The sequence below is a fragment of the Jaculus jaculus genome, chromosome 12 (genome assembly GCF_020740685.1).
Source record: "Jaculus jaculus isolate mJacJac1 chromosome 12, mJacJac1.mat.Y.cur, whole genome shotgun sequence".
Classification (NCBI taxonomy): domain Eukaryota; kingdom Metazoa; phylum Chordata; class Mammalia; order Rodentia; family Dipodidae; genus Jaculus; species Jaculus jaculus.
The window spans coordinates 65,865,661-65,882,095 of record NC_059113.1 but is presented as its reverse complement, the minus strand read 5'-3'; the positions used below and the strand labels follow the sequence as shown (position 1 = coordinate 65,882,095).

The 16,435-nt window shown below is 38.9% G+C and overlaps 1 protein-coding gene across 10 annotated transcripts in view; it reads left to right on the top strand.

Annotated features, from left to right (window-relative positions):
* Positions 1–16,435, top strand: part of Agtpbp1 (ATP/GTP binding carboxypeptidase 1) — a 241,355-nt gene that overhangs the window by 144,311 nt on the left and 80,609 nt on the right. For all 10 annotated transcript variants that reach the window (XM_045131075.1, XM_045131073.1, XM_045131072.1 and 7 more), the window contains one exon: positions 9,303–10,015. In XM_045131075.1, coding sequence (XP_044987010.1) covers positions 9,303–10,015 — 713 coding nt within the window. The remainder of the gene's footprint in view (positions 1–9,302; positions 10,016–16,435) is intronic.

The following is a 16,435-nucleotide window of genomic DNA, read 5'->3' as shown; positions in this document are numbered from 1 at the left end:
TGTAGTGATTATTTTTCTGTGATTGGGTAAGTTCACTGAGAATGATCTGTTCCAGGTTCAACCATTTTTCTTCAAATTTCATTGTATAATTTTTTTCTTACTGCTGTGTAGAATTCCATTGTGTAGATATACCGCATCTTAAGGTTATCCATTCTTGTAGTGATGGACATCTGGGTTGATTCCAGGTCTTAGCTATTACAAATTGAGCTGCTACAAATATGGTTGAGAAAAATCTCTCTGGATTGAGACTTGAAGGTTTTAGGGTTCATGCCCAGTAAGGGAATAACTGGGTCTGTTGGTAACTCTATAGTCAGCCTTTTTAGGAGTCTCCATATTGCTTTCCAAAGTTGTTGTACCATCTTACATTCCAATCAACAGTGGATGAGGGTTCCTATTTCTCCACATCCTTGCTAACATTTATTTTTATTTGATTTTTGATGTATGCTATCTTTACTGAAGTAAGGTGGAATCTCATAGTTGTTTTAATTTACATTTACCTGCTGATTTGGGATGATGAACATTTTCTTAAGTGTTTGTTTGCCATTTGTATTTTTTCCTTTTGTGAACTGCCTGTTTAGTTCCTTGCCCCATTTTGTAAGTGGGTTGTTTGATTTTTTATTGTATAGGCTTTTGAGTTCTTTGTAGATTCTAGAGATTAGTCCTCTGTCAGATGGATATTCAGCAAATATTTTCTCCCATTTTGTGGTTAATCTGTTGTCATTGCTTATTGTTTGCTTGTCTGTGAAGAAAGTCTTCAGCTTCATGTGATCGCATTGGTTGAGTGACTGTTTAAGATTGTATGCTACTGGGTTTTGATCAGGAAGTCTTTTTCCATTTCTATATCATGGAAAGTTCCTCCTATATTTTCTTCTAGTAGTAGCTGAGTTTCTCGTCTTATATTGAGGTCCTTGATCCATTTGGACTTGAGTCATGTGCATGGTGAGATGTGTAGATCAAATTTCAGTTTCCTGCATATGGTTATCCAGTTTGTCCAGCACCATTTGGTGAAGATGCTGTCTTTTTTCCAGCCTATATTGTTAGGGCCTTTGTCAAATATCAAGTAGCTGTAGTTGCTTGACCCAAAGTCCGCATCCTGAAGTCTAATTCCATTGGTCTGTACTCCTGTTTTAATGCCAATACCATGATGTTTTTATTACTATGGCTTTGTAATATAGCTTTAGATTAGGTATGGCGATATCTCCAGAGGTATTTCTTTTGCTGAGGATATGCTTGGATATCTGAGGCCTTCTGCCTTTCCATATGAATTTTGAGATCATTTTTTCTATCTCTGTGAAGAACAATGTAAGATTTTAGTTGGAATTGCATTAAATCCGTATATTGTCTTTGGTAGGATTGTCGTTTTCACAATGTTAATTCCATATGAACTTTGAGATCATTTTTTCTATGTCTGTGAGGAGTAATGTTGGGATTTTAATTGGGAATGCATTAAATATGTATATTGTCTTTGGTAGGATTGCCATCTTCACAAATTCTGCCTATCCAGGAGCATGGGAAGTCTTTCCATTTTCTCAAGTCCTCCTCAATTTCTTTTTTGAGTGTTTTTATTTTTTCATTGTATAGATCTTTCACTTCCTTGGTTAACGTTATTCGAAGGTATTTTATTTTTTTTGTTGCTATTGAAAATGGGACCATGTTCCTTATTTCTTTCTCTGTATCTTTGTCATTTGCATATAGAAAGGCTACTGATTTTTGGGCATTGATTTCTGCTACTTTGCTGGAGGAGTTAATCACCTTCAAGGGTTTTGGGATGAAGTCTCTCAGGTTTCTTACATATATAATCATGTCATCAGCAAATAGAGCTAAATTAACTTCTTACTTTCCAAATTGTGTTCCTTTTATTTCTTTCTCCTGTCTTATTGCTTAAGCTAGGACTTCCAGTACTGTGTTGAAGAGCAGAGGTGAGAGTGGACAACCCTGGCTTGTTTCTGATCTCAATGGGAATTCCTCCAGTCTCTCTCCATTAAGTATTATTTGGGCCTTAGGAGCTTTGTATATAGCCTTCATTATGTTAAGATATGAACCAACCATGCCAGTTCTCTCCAATGTTTTGATTATGGAGTGATGTTGTATTTTGTCAAAGGCCTTTTTTGCATCTATGGAAATGATCATGTGGTTTTTGTGTTTAACCTTGTTTATGTGGTGTATTACATTGACTGGTTTCTGTATGTTGAACCACCCCTGCATTCCTGGGATGAATCCCACTTGATCAAGGTGAATAATGCTTTTGATGTATTGTTGGATTCGGTTTGTGAAGATTTTGTTCAAAATCTTTGCATCTAAGTTCATCAGGGAAATAGGCTGGTAGTTTTCTTTTCCTGTTGTATCTCTGCCTGGTTTTGGAATTAGGGTGATACTAGTTTCATAGAAGGAGTTGGTGAGCTTTCCCTATTCTCCAATTGTGTGGCATAGTTTAAGAAAGATTGGTTTGAGTTCTTCCATGAAGGTTTGAAAGAATTCAGTTGAGAAGCCATCTGGTCCTCATCTCTTCTTTTTGGGGAGGTTTTTAAATTACTTTTTCTTTTCTTTTCTTTTTCTTTTTAAAGAAAGGAGCTATTTATAGGAGTGGAATCAAAACAAATGTTTAGAATGGGTTTCAATGTTTTTTTGTTCAAAACAATCATAAAAATTTTCTACCTCTGAAATGCTATTTTGCATTCTCCATTTTGCCGAACTGCTTCAATGGCACAACCTATTTGTTAGCCTTGAGATTCTTTAATTTTTCCTAATAGCATCCAAGATGAAATCACGATCTCTACAACACATCATTCACAGCATGTGGGGAATAGTTGATTGAGTGTTAACTCAAGGTAACAGAGGGAATGGCATAAGGTTGTTGGGTTTCTGAGGACCAGGACACTCATGTGCATGTTCACATGGTTCAGGGGTGTTTCCGTACTCACCTTGCAGCAGAAATGCTCAGATCATTTCCACTTGTGGCCAAACGTTGATTTTGGCATGTACTGAATGTGTGATGTCATTTTGTCACCCCCACTGTGTATAATCTGTTTCAGGTTAGTTTAATGGTGATGCAAGGTCACATAGCATGATTCAAAGGTCTGCTGACATATTTGTTTATGAATAAAATTATCGGAAATGATCAAATTTGTTTTGAGTAGCCACACAACCGGCAAACAGGCCCAGAGACACAATAGCTCACTTAGATGAAAGCCCAGGGGAGTGTTCCACTGACAACAGCCAAGGAGCTGAGCAGAGGATTCCAGGCAATAGAACTCTCCTGCTCTAGCATTTAGGGATCCTGCTGACCTTCAACAATTTCCTAAAATGGTTTTTTTTCTGACAGTTTTTACATGCTGGATAAATTTCTTAATTCATGCCTAAACACTAAGTTTGACTTTCTGATCTTCTGTTGGATATAAGGGCACCACTTGGATATAGGCAAACTATATGGACAAATTCAGTTCTGGTGGCTTGCTTGTTTTCTTGCTTTCTCTCTCTCTCTGTCCTTTCTTTCTCTCTTTCTTTTTTTTTCCCACAATTTTTATTAACATTTTCCATGATTATAAAAAATATACCATGGTAATATCCTCCCTCCCCCCTTTTATTACTTTTTCAATCTCAATGAGTATGATAGCTTTGTTTAGGAGATTAATCTGCTCTGAGTTTAGCTTTGATAGATGGTATGTGTCCAGGAATTTATCCATCTCCTTCACATTATCCAGTTGTGGAGTAGAGGTTTTTGAAATAAATCCTGATGATTCTCCCAGTTTCACTTATGTCTGTTGTGATCTCTCCTTTTTCATTTTGAATTTTGTTAATTTGAAGCATCTCCTTTATTTGCTTGATCAAATTGGCCAGGGGTTTGTCAATCTTGTTTATTTTTTCAAAGAACCAGCTCTTTGTTTTGTCAATTTTCTTATTTGTTTTCTTAGTTTCCAATTCATTAATTTCTGCTCTGATCTTAATTATTTCTTTCCTTCTGGAGATTTTTAAGTTGGATTTTTCTTGCTTTTCCAGTGCCTTTAGGAGGATGGTTAAGTTATTAATTTGGGATATCTCTGTCTTTGTTATGTCCTATGAATTTTCCCAAGGACCTCCTTCATTGTGTCCCATAAGTTTTGGGACGATGTGTTCTCATTGTCATAAATTAATAGAAATTTTGAGTTTCATTTTTTATTTCTTCTACTATCCATTTATTGTTTAAAAGTGTGCTTTTCAGTTTCCAGGTTCCATTGGGATTCGTGTGGGTCTTTTATTGTTAATTTCCAGCAATATAGCATTGTAATCTGATATCATGCAGGGAATTATATCAGTCTTCCTAAATATATGAGCCAGTATGTGAGCTATCTTGGAAAATGTTCCTTGGGCTGCTGAGAAGAATGTGTAGTCTGTGGATTTGGGATGGAATGTTCTGTAGATGTCTGTTAGGTCTAACTGATGTATGGTTTTCTTTAACTCTCTTACTTCCCTGTTGAGTTTCTGTTTGGATGATCTGTCTATTTCTGATAATGGTGTATTGAAGTCTCAAACTATGATGGTGTTGGTAGTTATTTCTGTTTTATTGTCAAGTATGTTTTGCTTTATGAACTGTGGTGCCCCTGTGTTTGGTGCATATAGATTTATAATTGTAATATCCTCTTGATGGATCATTCCCTTGATAAGTAGGAAGTGACCTTCTTTGTCTTTTTTGATTATTTTTGGTTTGAAGTCCATTTTATCCAATACTATTATAGCTACATCTGCTTGTTTCTTATTCCCGTTTGCTTGGAATATTGTTTTCTACCCTTTCACCCTTAGGAGGTGTCTGTCTTTAATGGTGAGATGGGTTTCTTGAAGACAATAGCTTGAGGTGTCTAATTTCTTGATCCATCCTTTTAGCTTGTGTCTCTTGATGGGTGAATTAAGACCATTAATATTTAGAATAATAACTGTGAGATTTAATTTGATCCCTGCCATATTGTGTTGATATATGTGGTTTGGTGTTTTCATAGACTTTGAAATTTTTTGTGTCTTCTCTGAGTTTGGTTATTGCAATCTGCTTCTTGTAGGCATTTGAGGTTCATTATTTGATTCTTCTATGTGGAGAATTTACTGAAATACTCTCTGTAGGTTTGGTTTTGTGTTCATATAATTGTAAAGCTGAGTTTTGTCATGGAAAGTTTTTCTTTCACCATCTATTATGAGGGATACTTTTGCTGTTTAAAGTAATTTGGGTTGGAAGTCATAGGCTCTTAGACTTTGCAGTGTTTCATTCTAGGCCCTTCTGGCTTTCAGGTTTTCCATTGAGAAGTGTGAAGTAATTCTCATGAGGTTACCTTTAAAAATGATGTGTTATTGTTCTCTAGCTGCTTTTAGGACTTTTTTGTTTGGTGTTTTTTGTTTAGAATCTTAATGACAGTATGTCTTGGAGAGTTTCTCCTTTGGTCCAATCTGTTTGGAGTTCTGTTAGTTTCTTGTATCTTTTTTTTTGTTGTTTATTTTATTTTATTTTATTTATTTATTTGATAGCAACAGACAGACACAGAGAGAAAGAGGCAGATAGAGAGAGAATGGGTGCGCCAGTCCAGACGCATACACCACCTTGTGCATCAGGCTTACACGGGCCCTGGGGAATCAAGCCTTGAACTTGGGTCCTTAGGCTTCACAGGCAAGTGCTCAACCACTAAGCCACCTCTCCAGCCCAGCTTCTTGTATCTTGATGGGCCTTTGTTTTGAGAGATTGGGATTTTGAAGCTGTCTGAGCTCTCACTTGGTGAAATGCCAAAGCAGGCTGAGCTCCTGCATGGCAGGGGTGCCAAAGTTGCCTATCTCTCATGCAGTGATGTGCCAAAGCTGCCTGCGCTTATGCTTGGAGGGACACTGAAGCAGTAAGCACTGAAGCAGCCTAAGCTTGCATGTGGCAGAACACTGGGACACAGAAGCAGTCTGAGCTCACCTGTAACAGGACAGTGGCGGGTGGCCAGTGTGGCAGACAAGCAGAGGATTGCACCTTAGCTGGCGCAGTTGGACAGGCAGATTGAGCCTAAGCTCACGTGGCAGGTAGAATGAGCCTGAGCTAGCGTGTGGGAGGTGGCCGGAGGAGTTAGTGGGCAAATGGGCAGAGCAGGCTAAGCTTGGTGGTGTGCCTTTGGCGGGGAAAGGACCGGTGGAGCCTGTACTTCAGCAGGCCAGTGGGCAGAGCCTGCCCAATGTCACACGTGTGCGGGGGTAGCAGGGTGATCGCCCCTGTGCAGTGAGGCAAGTGGAACTATATTGGCCTGTGTCCCCTTTCCTACTGTAAGTGCAGTGGTATACTGAAGATGGGACTGTGGGTATGGCGGCTGCTTGGGTGGGGGAGGGGGTGTTCAGGTCTGGTGGGCTACCTGCGAGTCAAGGAATCAGCAATCCCCTTTTTTCCCCCCCTGTGTGCCCTCCCACTGGCAATCTATGAGAGATTGTTGTCCTCTAAAAGACCTGTGAACCCTTACTGCCTTGCCTCTCTTTCCCAGGGATGTGCGCGCAGTTAGGCGGTCACCATCTTGGCCAGAAGCTCTTGTTTGATTCTTTTTTAGCACTTTAATTTCCTTGTTAAATTTACCTCCATGTTTATGACTTTTTCTTGTAGTTTACTTACTGTTTGATTAACTTTTAGATTGTCTTGTCAAGATCTTGAATTTGTCCTTCTTATTTTATTTTTATGTGGGGGGAGTGAGAATGGGTGTACCAGGTCCTCCAGACACTGCAATCATTGCACCACCTTGTGTGCATGTGCTACCTTGTGCACTTACATCACCTTGTGCATCTGGCTTATTTGGGATCTGGAGAGTCAAACCTGGGTCCTTAGGCTTTGTAGGCAAGCACCTTAACTGCTAAGCCATCTGTCTAGCCCGAACTTGTCTTTTTGAAGAGTATGTATGATCATTCATTGTTTTTAGTAGAACTCTAAATTATTCTTGGCATTTCTTTTCTCTGGTTTTCTCGTCCCACTGTGTGGGTGTTGAGAGTTTGGGGATGTGTTGTGGTGGTTTATAATCCAATACTCTTTTAGTTTATTAGTTGTGACTTAGGCATTTTTGGAAATGGATGCTTCTCTCCCTCCCCCTCCACACCTTTTGTTTGTTTGCTTTTTGAGGTAGGGTCTCACTATAGCTAAGGCTGACCTGGAATTCACTATGTAGTATCAGGATGGCCTTGAACTCACAGCGATCCTCTTACCTCTGCCTCCCAGAGTGCTGGGATTGAAGACGTGTGCCACCATGCCTGGCTTTTCTTTTCTTTTCTTTTCTTTTTTTTTTTTTTTGAGGTAGGGTCCCACTCTAGCCCAGGCTGACCTGGAATTCACTATGTAGTCTTAGGGTGGCCTTGAACTCACTCACGATGATCCTCCCATCTATGTGTCCCGAGTACTGGGATTAATGGCATGCACCACCATGCCTGGCTTGTTTCTTCCCTTTTTACATCTGCTCTATTTGGTTGCTTCTTTTGTTCTGGGTAGTTTTGTTAGTTTCACTTAGAAGTATGATTCTATGAGGCTTTTAGGAAGTAGGCCCAGTGTTGAGTCCCATAGATTTTTATGGTAGGTTTCATTTTACTCAGCTTAATTTTAATCTTTTATGTTACTGTCTGTAGCCTTTGATTAATTTAATATATGGCAATCTGGCTTAATACCAACATATTGTTAGAGTGACTTGGCTACTAGGGCTTTAATATATATATTCAAAAACAGCAACATCAATATTAATATGAGGTTTAAAAAAACCTGTAAAATGGGCTGAAAAGAAAATAAGAGTGAGAGAGGCAAAGGAAGGAGAAAAGAGGAACAACAAACATGATGAAACACATAAGTAAAGCAACAAAGAAATATTAAAAAAGAACAAAAAGTATGAGAATAACTGAGTCCAGTGTACAACTAACAAAATCCAACTATGTAGAACACCACCAAGACAAAAACATGAAAGAAAAAAATAGGAATAAGAATTTAAAAATAACAATAAATGCATAAAAAAATTTAAAAAAGCAAAGGACGAAATGCTACCAGGTGAATAGCTATATGTATGGGCAAATGTCCTTTCATTCTCCTCTCCAGTCACCCCAAGCCAGCCAGCTTGATTCTGTGCACATGTTTTTCCTGAAAGACCAGTTAGCATGAAGAAGTTAGTTGGGCATGGTGACACACTTCTATTAGTCTGGCACTCTGAAGGATGGTGTAGGTAGGTCCATGACCATCCTTGGCTATAGAGAGAGTTCTAGGATAGCTCTGGCTATGGTGAATCTATGTTTCAGAAAAGAAAAAATGAGAAACAAGAGGGGAGGGACACAACAAAGCAACAACAACAACAAAAAACCTTTTAAAACTTATCCAACTGGTTTTGGACTTGAGCTTCCCTGTCTCCAAGGTCAAATTAATTGTGGGCAGTAGGAATGCAGAAGTGTTACCCACTGTAGGATACTGCTCTGGGTTCCTTGAGAGGCTGGGTTCCTCAGGAACTGCTTGGGTGGGACAAGGGAGGAAGCTGACCTTGCTAATGGGATGGGGGCAGCTGCCCACCCCCTTACTCTTTATTCCATGGTAATGCTTACCATGCTGAGATCCCCAGTGCATGCTCTGGGCTGAACTGGGAACCTCTGTCTGCATTGCAGATCTGTACTTTCGATGTTTGCTAGGGAGCAAGTCACCCATTAAGCCTACAGTGGTGTGAGTGGAGAAAGCTCCTTCCAGTGCATGAAGCAGGTACTTTGATATGAACCAGACACTTTGATATGTTTATTGAATTAATGATGACAGTTCAGTTGCCTTATTTCCTCTAATAGAACTTTGGATGATTTTAACGTATTTATATGGTTCTAAAACCCCCATTTTATGATATATACACATAATTTTTATGGTAGAAAAATAAGTGTTAGGAATGTTTTTATTTATTTATTTATTTATTTGAGAGCGACAGACACAGAGAGAAAGACAGATAGAGGGAGAGAGAGAGAGAATGGGCACGCCAGGGCTTCCAGCCTCTGCAAACGAACTCCAGATGCGTGCGCCCCCCTGTGCATCTGGCTAACGTGGGACCTGGGGAACTGAGCCTCGAACTGGGGTCCTTAGGCTTCACAGGCAAGCGCTTAACCACTAAGCCATCTCTCCAGCCCAAGTGTTAGGAATTTTATTGTGCCTTTTATTAGTGAAATTAAAACACAACCAATTTTATCATCTTTCAGATTTTTACATGTGAGGTTTCTGAAGCATCATAGAAAATGAACTTGGTTTTATTTTTGAAAGTAAAAGTTAATACTGATATATAACAGATTAATGCTGATAGATAACAGATAAAACTTTTTTCTTTTTTTAATAGGGCTGTGACTTAATCTCCAAAGAACCAAAGCCTTTTGTGTTTGAAGGAAAAGTAAGAGGCCCTATTGTTGTTCCCACAGCTGGAGAGGAAGCTTCTGGAAATTCCGGTAGTTTAAGGAAAGGAGTTGTAACAAAAGAGAAAATGTCTTTTAGAAGAGATGAAAGTATTAAGAAACCTGCCTTTATGAACCTACCAAAAGAAGACATTAAGGGTAATGACAGGACATTATCACAGCAGTTAGATGGTCAGAATAGAACTGTTTCTTCAGCCCATGGCTTAAACAATGATATTGTGAAAGCCTTGGACAGAATCACATTGCAGAATATTCCTTCTCAGATTGGCCAGGGCTTGACTACAGGAGTGAGGAAGGACTACAGTCTTCCTCTTACTGTTCTCATGTGCACTAAGTCATGTCCACACAACTCAACTTGTGGAAATACTCTGTTTGAGGGACGGACTGTTCAGCTAGGGAAACTGTGTTGTACTGGCGTTGAGACAGAAGATGAAGATTCTGAATCTAACTCATCAGTGGAGCATGCATCTGTTGAAATACCTGATGCACCAACACTCCATGACCCAGACCTCTATATAGAGATTGTGAAGAATACAAAGTCTGTTCCAGAATACTCAGAAGTGGCCTATCCTGATTACTTTGGTCATATCCCACCTCCATTCAAAGAACCTATTCTAGAAAGGCCTTATGGTGTGCAAAGGTGAGTTGCTGGTTTATAGTTTTATTTTTGCATTGCTCTGGATTTTTGTATTGTTTTGAATTTGCCTTTATGCATTTACTTTATTTTCTAACCATATTACTTATTCAAATGAAACATTCATAACAAACATGACCCTGGTGAAATTTAGTACTTTTGATGCAACAATTTTTGAATAAATATTACCTAAGTAATATTTAGTAATTTAGCATTCATGCTTGGTTTGGGAATATGTTTTAAAAACACTAGGGGTAGCATTATTGAAATAATAAGGGCAGCATTTTTTTGGAAAATTTAGTTGGAAATAGTGTAAAAATTTGACATTCATAAAGGACTAAGTGAGAATATATTTAGTGTGCTGCCAAATAATATTAAATATTAACCATAGTATTAAGTAGTACCAACCACAGAATACTTGGCATATAAGAAAACCTATGTAAAATCCTATTTAGTATCTGAACTACTTTGGGTATATTTTTTGATGACGTCTTACCAGTTTTTTTTTTTTAATTTTTATTTATTTATTTGAGAGCGACAGACACAGAGAGAAAGACAGATAGAGGGAGAGAGAGAGAGAGAATGGGCGCGCCAGGGCTTCCAGCCTCTGCAAACGAACTCCAGACGCGTGCGCCCCCTTGTGCATCTGGCTAACGTGGGACCTGGGGAACCGAGCCTCGAACCGGGGTCCTTAGGCTTCACAGGCAAGCGCTTAACCGCTAAGCCATCTCTCCAGCCCGGTCTTACCAGTTTTTAAAAACAAATTTATATATTCTTGTTATGAGTATAGTATTTAATGAAAAAAAGGACCTTGTTGATATTTGAATATAAACTTTTTAAAAGAAACAGTTATATACTTTAACTTACCATTTTACTTGCAGCTTAGTATATGTTTAGTGCCATCATTGGCTTCTTGATCCAGGTATGGAATTATGCCACATGGAAAAGGAGCAGGGCCCTTACTTCATTGGGGAAAATGCATGGGAGTAGGCTTAGGCCATGGATTTTAGTAAGTCATAGCATCATCCAAGGGCATTTGGCCTTATGGTGTGCTGAAGTGATTTGCAAACTACACAGATGAAGTTCCTGTTCTGAGAAAGAACCCTGCCTAGATGTCATTTTCATAATGCCATCTGTTCACAAAGTTGGAAACTTATGCATGGCTTTGTATCTCTGTTAGAGTGAATGTGTTTGGAAACCAGGAGGTGGGAACAGAAGTGACCCTACTGACTAGTGCTCCCCTTGTTTCTCTGGGGCACTTTGCTTTCTGTCCTTTGTGTCTTGGCATGTAGTTTCTAAAGCCTGGTCCTCACAGTTGGTGTTGTCTTGCTACTGGGGACATAAGGCATAACTATAAAATCTGCTTTCCAGCTCAGCATTTTTAACTTCTTTTATCTAAGATGGGAAGAGAATTTACCATCTTGACACAAATCATTGACTTGGACCAGCTCAAGGAGGTAGGGTTGCTTTAATAGAATGGCAACAGGGTGCAAATGTGTGGAACTTAAGTTGTCTGTTTACTTCTTTTTTTTTTTTTTTGTTCTACTCTGCTTCCTAATTTTAACTGTGAATAAGTATGTCACCAGCACCCTGAAATGTGAATATTGTGATTCCTAGGAGTTCAGATTCCTTAGGAATGAATATTTGGTCACTTGACCAGATATGCTAGTAAGAGCTGCAATGGTTCAGGTATTATGGAAATCAGTGTAAAGGTTTCCTAAAAATATTACAGAACTAAGCTGGGCATGCTGTTGCATGTCTTTAATCCCAGCACTCGGGAGGCAGAGGAAGGAGGATCGCTGTGAGTTTGAGGCCACCCTGAGACTACATAGTGAATTCCAGGTCAGCCTGGGCCAGAATGAGACCCTACCTCGGAAAACAAACAAAAAAAACCAAAAAAACCCAAAAAACAAAAAAAGTTACAGAACTACCATTATACCTAGTTATATTATACATAGGCATATTCTTTAAGAATGTTATATCCTACCACAGAGATAATGCACATCTATGTTTATTGTTACCCTATTCACAATAGTTAGGAAATATTCCCAGTTCATTCTCATATGTAGATTGTAGTTGTAATAGTTACCTTCTTATTGCTGGACCAAAATAACCAAAAGCAGCTGATGGGAGGAAAGGGTTTGTGTCAGTGTATAGCCTTGAGTGGAAGTTTCATCATGGCAGAAACAGAGGCTGGCAATCATATCTTGCCACAATAACTGGGAAGTAGCAGCAAGAGGGAACTAGCTCTAGCAAGCAGTTTGTGCTTGGGCTATAACACACCAAGGCCCATTCCAAGCAATACACTTTTCTCCAGCAAGGCTCTGCCTCCCAAATTGCCACCTGTGGTGGTTTGATTAAGGTGTCCACCATACACTTAGGTGTTCTGAATGCTAGGTTCCTTGTTGATAGTGATTTGGCAATTAGCAACTATTGGAGGCAGTGTATTGTTGGGGGCAGGTTTATGGGCATTTTAGCCAGTTTCCCTTTGCCAGTGTTTGGCACACTCTCCTTTTGCTATTGTCCACCTGATGTTGGCCAGGAGGTGATATCCACCCTCTGCTCATGTCATTGTTTTCTCCTGCCATCATGGTGCTTTCCCTCGAATATGTAAGCCAAAAAACCCCCCCTTTTTTCCCCCCACAAGCTACTCTTGATCAGGTGTTTTCTACCAGTAGTGTGATCCTGACTGCAACACTGCTAGTTTGGGTTGAATATGAGGCTTAATCACAAACACATGAGGCTATGGGTGACATTTCACATTCAAACTATTACACTAGCTTTTTGTATATGTGTATGTTTGTGGCCACACACCTGTGTCTGTTGGGTGTCTTCCTCTGTCACTTTACACCTTATTCTTTGAGACAGGGTCTCTTCCTGAACTGATTCAGCTGGATTAGCTTGCCAGTGAGCCTAAGGGATTCCCTTTTTCTGCTTTCCATTGCTGGAGTTACAGATATACATTACTATACCAAGCAATTATGTAGATTCTGGGGATCTGAACTCAGGTTTTTAGCACTGTTCCCACCATTCCATCTCCCCAGCAGTGTGTGTGAATTTTTGGTAAAGGTAATGAAACTAATAAAGGTGTGAGAGGAGAAATAAAAGATATGGAGGAAGGAGAAAGGTTGAACCCATGTGGCATGAGAGAGCAAAGGAGGTTACTATGGTGTGTGTGTGTGTGTGTGTGTGTGTGTGTGTGTGTGTATGTGTATGTGTGTGTGTGTAGATGCATGTGTCCCAAGGAGAATGTTGGGTGTTCTCTATCACTCTTCTGCATGCCTGTGCACTTTCATATACACACATCATATGTACAAACATACTTAAAGATGAAAAAATCTTGAGAAAGAAATGGAATACAGTAGATGAAAAGGCCACACCATGATTTTTGACAGAATCAAAATTGTGAAAATAGCTGAACCACCAAAAGCAATCTGAAGATTCAATACGATTTCTATAAAGACTCCAGTGACATTCTTTTTTTTTTTTTTTTTTGGTTTTTTTGGTTTTTTGGTTTTTTGAGGTAGGGTCTCACTCTGGTCCAGGCTGACCTGAAATTAACTCTGTCATCTCAGGGTGGCCTTGAACTCATGGCAATCCTCCTACCTCTGCCTCCCAAGTGCTGGGATTAAAGGCGTGCGCCACCACGCCCGGCTCCAGTGACATTCTTCATAGAAATAGAAGAGAAAAATGTCCTCAAATTTATATGAAAGCACTAAAGAACCCACATATCCAAGTAGTCCTTAGTAGAAAGAGCAATGCTAAGTTATCACCACACCTGATTTCAAGATATACGTAATAACAAAGCATTACATGTTTAGCTTAAAAACAGTCATGTACATCAATGGAATAGAATGGAGGACCCAGGAATAAACCCATGAAGTTACCCAATATTTATGAGTAATGAATAGGAAACTCTTCATAATTACTTGTTTCTTCAGGTAAATTAGTTTGAGACTAAAAGAGATTAACATATAGAGCAGAAATACCTGGAGAACTGCATGAGGCTTGCTGTGCTTGATAAGAAAGGTCCTGACTTGGTCTCTCACTGACTGTAGGTGAGCAGTTAAGTTAATTTCTCTTGATACTAAAATTGGGGAATAGAACAGAATTCACTAAATTTTACAAAGAAAATTAAGTCATTGTTTCTCAGATTAACTTTAATACTCATTAGTAGCTGACATTATAAGAGAACATTACAGTGCTTCATATACAGTGCAGTGATGTATTATTTGACAACACTATCACCTTCTCAATAGTGTGATGGTTTATGTTGTATTTCTTCAATGCTGGTAATCAGAAAAGTTTGTTGTTCATTTAGATCAAAGTTGTTGGGCTGTGGCCTAGATGCCAGATCCTGCCTACTGTCGTAAATTCAGCTTCCAGGCGAAAGATATTTTTGGCATGGGTAATAGGTAAAATAGTTCATGGAAAGATACTGTTTTATAGCATTTCAAATTCATATTTTTACCTAGCAATAGTTTTATTGGAATACAGCCACACCTGGTTTTAACAATGTTATTTCTAGATGTTTTTATTGTACAGCTATGAGACCAAGAGGTTATCACAGAGATCATGCACCTTGCAAGGCCTCAAATATTCATTGTCTGATCCTTTACAGGAAGAGCTTACCAATCCTTGTAGCTCTGTAGTTGTCTATAAATTCTGGTATTATATATAGATGTTTCAAGTCCAGCAGAAAAAGCAAGAAAGAGAAAGAGAGAGAATGGGTGTACCAGGGCCTTTAACTCATGGTGATCCTCCTACCTATGCCTCCTGAGTGCTGGGATTAAAGGCATGCGCCACCCTGTCTGGCTCTGCCCAACTTGTGGAGTGGATTGTTTCATTGTTTATTGTTTAGTTTTTTGAGTTCTTTGTAGATTCTAGATATTAGGCTTCTGTCCATGGTATATCTGGCAAAGACTTTCTCCCACTCAGTGAGTAATGTATTGGGTCTGCTTGTGGTGTGTTTGTCTGTGCAAAAGCTTTTCAGCTTCATGAAATCCCATTGGTTGAGTGCTTGTATAATTTCCTTGGCTACTGGTGTTTTGTTCAGGAAGTCTTTTCCTAGGCCTATATTGTGGAAAGTGCTTCCTGTGTTTTCTTCCAGTAGTTGAAGAGTTTCAGGTCTTATATTGAAGTCTTTAATTCATTTGGACTTAGTTTTTGTGTATGGGAAAATGAATGGGTCTATTTTCATTTTTCTACATATGGTCATCCAATTTGTCCAACCATTTGTTGAAGATGCTGTCTTTTCTGCAGTCTCCATTATTGGCACCTTTTTCAAAGATCAAGCAGCTATAGTTGCTTGCCCTAAAGTCTGGGTCTTCAGTTCTGTTCCACTGGTCTTTGTTTCTGTTTTTATTCCATTCCATCCTGTTTTTGTCACTATGGCTTTGTAATATAGTTTTAGGTCAGGTATGGTGATACCTCCCACCAGAGGTGTTTCTTTTGCTGAGGATATATCTGAGGCCTTCTCCCATTCCATGTGAATTTTGAGTTCATTTTTTCAGTCTCAGTGAAGAATGAGACTGGTGTTTTATTGGTATTGCATTAAACCTGTATATTGCTTTTGGTAGAATTGCCATTTTTACAATATTAATTCTACCTATCCAGGAACTTGGGAGGTCCTTCCATCTTCTCAAGTCCTCCTCTGTTTCCTTCTTGAGTGTTTTAATGTTTTCATTATATAGTTTTTTCACATCCTTTGTTAGTGTTATCCAAGGTATTAATTTTTTTGTTTCTGTTGAAAATGGGACAATCTCACTTGATTGTGATCTGGATATTTGTCCTTTGCAGATAGAAATACTACTGAGTTCTGTGCATTGATTGTGTATCCTGCCACTTTGCTGAAAGAATTTATCACCTTTAGAAATTTTGGGATGGAGACTTTTGTTATATATAGGATCATGTCATCTGCAAATAGGGCTAACTTGACTTCTTCCTTTCCGATTTCAATCCCTTTTATTTCTTTCTCCTGTCTTGTTGCTTGGGCTAGTACTTTCAGTACTATGTTGAAGAGCAGTGGTGAGAGTGGGCACCCCTGTCTTGTTCCTGATCTCAGTAGGAATACCTTGAGTTTTTCCCATTAAGAATTATTGGGCTTTAGGATATAAACCCTCCATGCCTATTCTTTCCATTGTTTTGATCATGAAGTAGTGGTGTATTTTGTCAAATGCCTTCTCCACATCAATTGAGATGATGATGTGGTTCTCTTAGTTCAGTTTCTTTATGTGATGTATTATATTGACAGATTTCCATGTGTGATGAAGCCTACTTGATGAAGATGGATAATGCTTTTCACATGTTCTTGAATTTGGTTTGCAAAGATTTTGTTCAGGATCTTTGCATTCCCTAGTCTCTGATTATGTGGAATAGTTTGAGAAAAATGGTTTTCAGTTCTTCTATGAATGTTCGATAGAATTT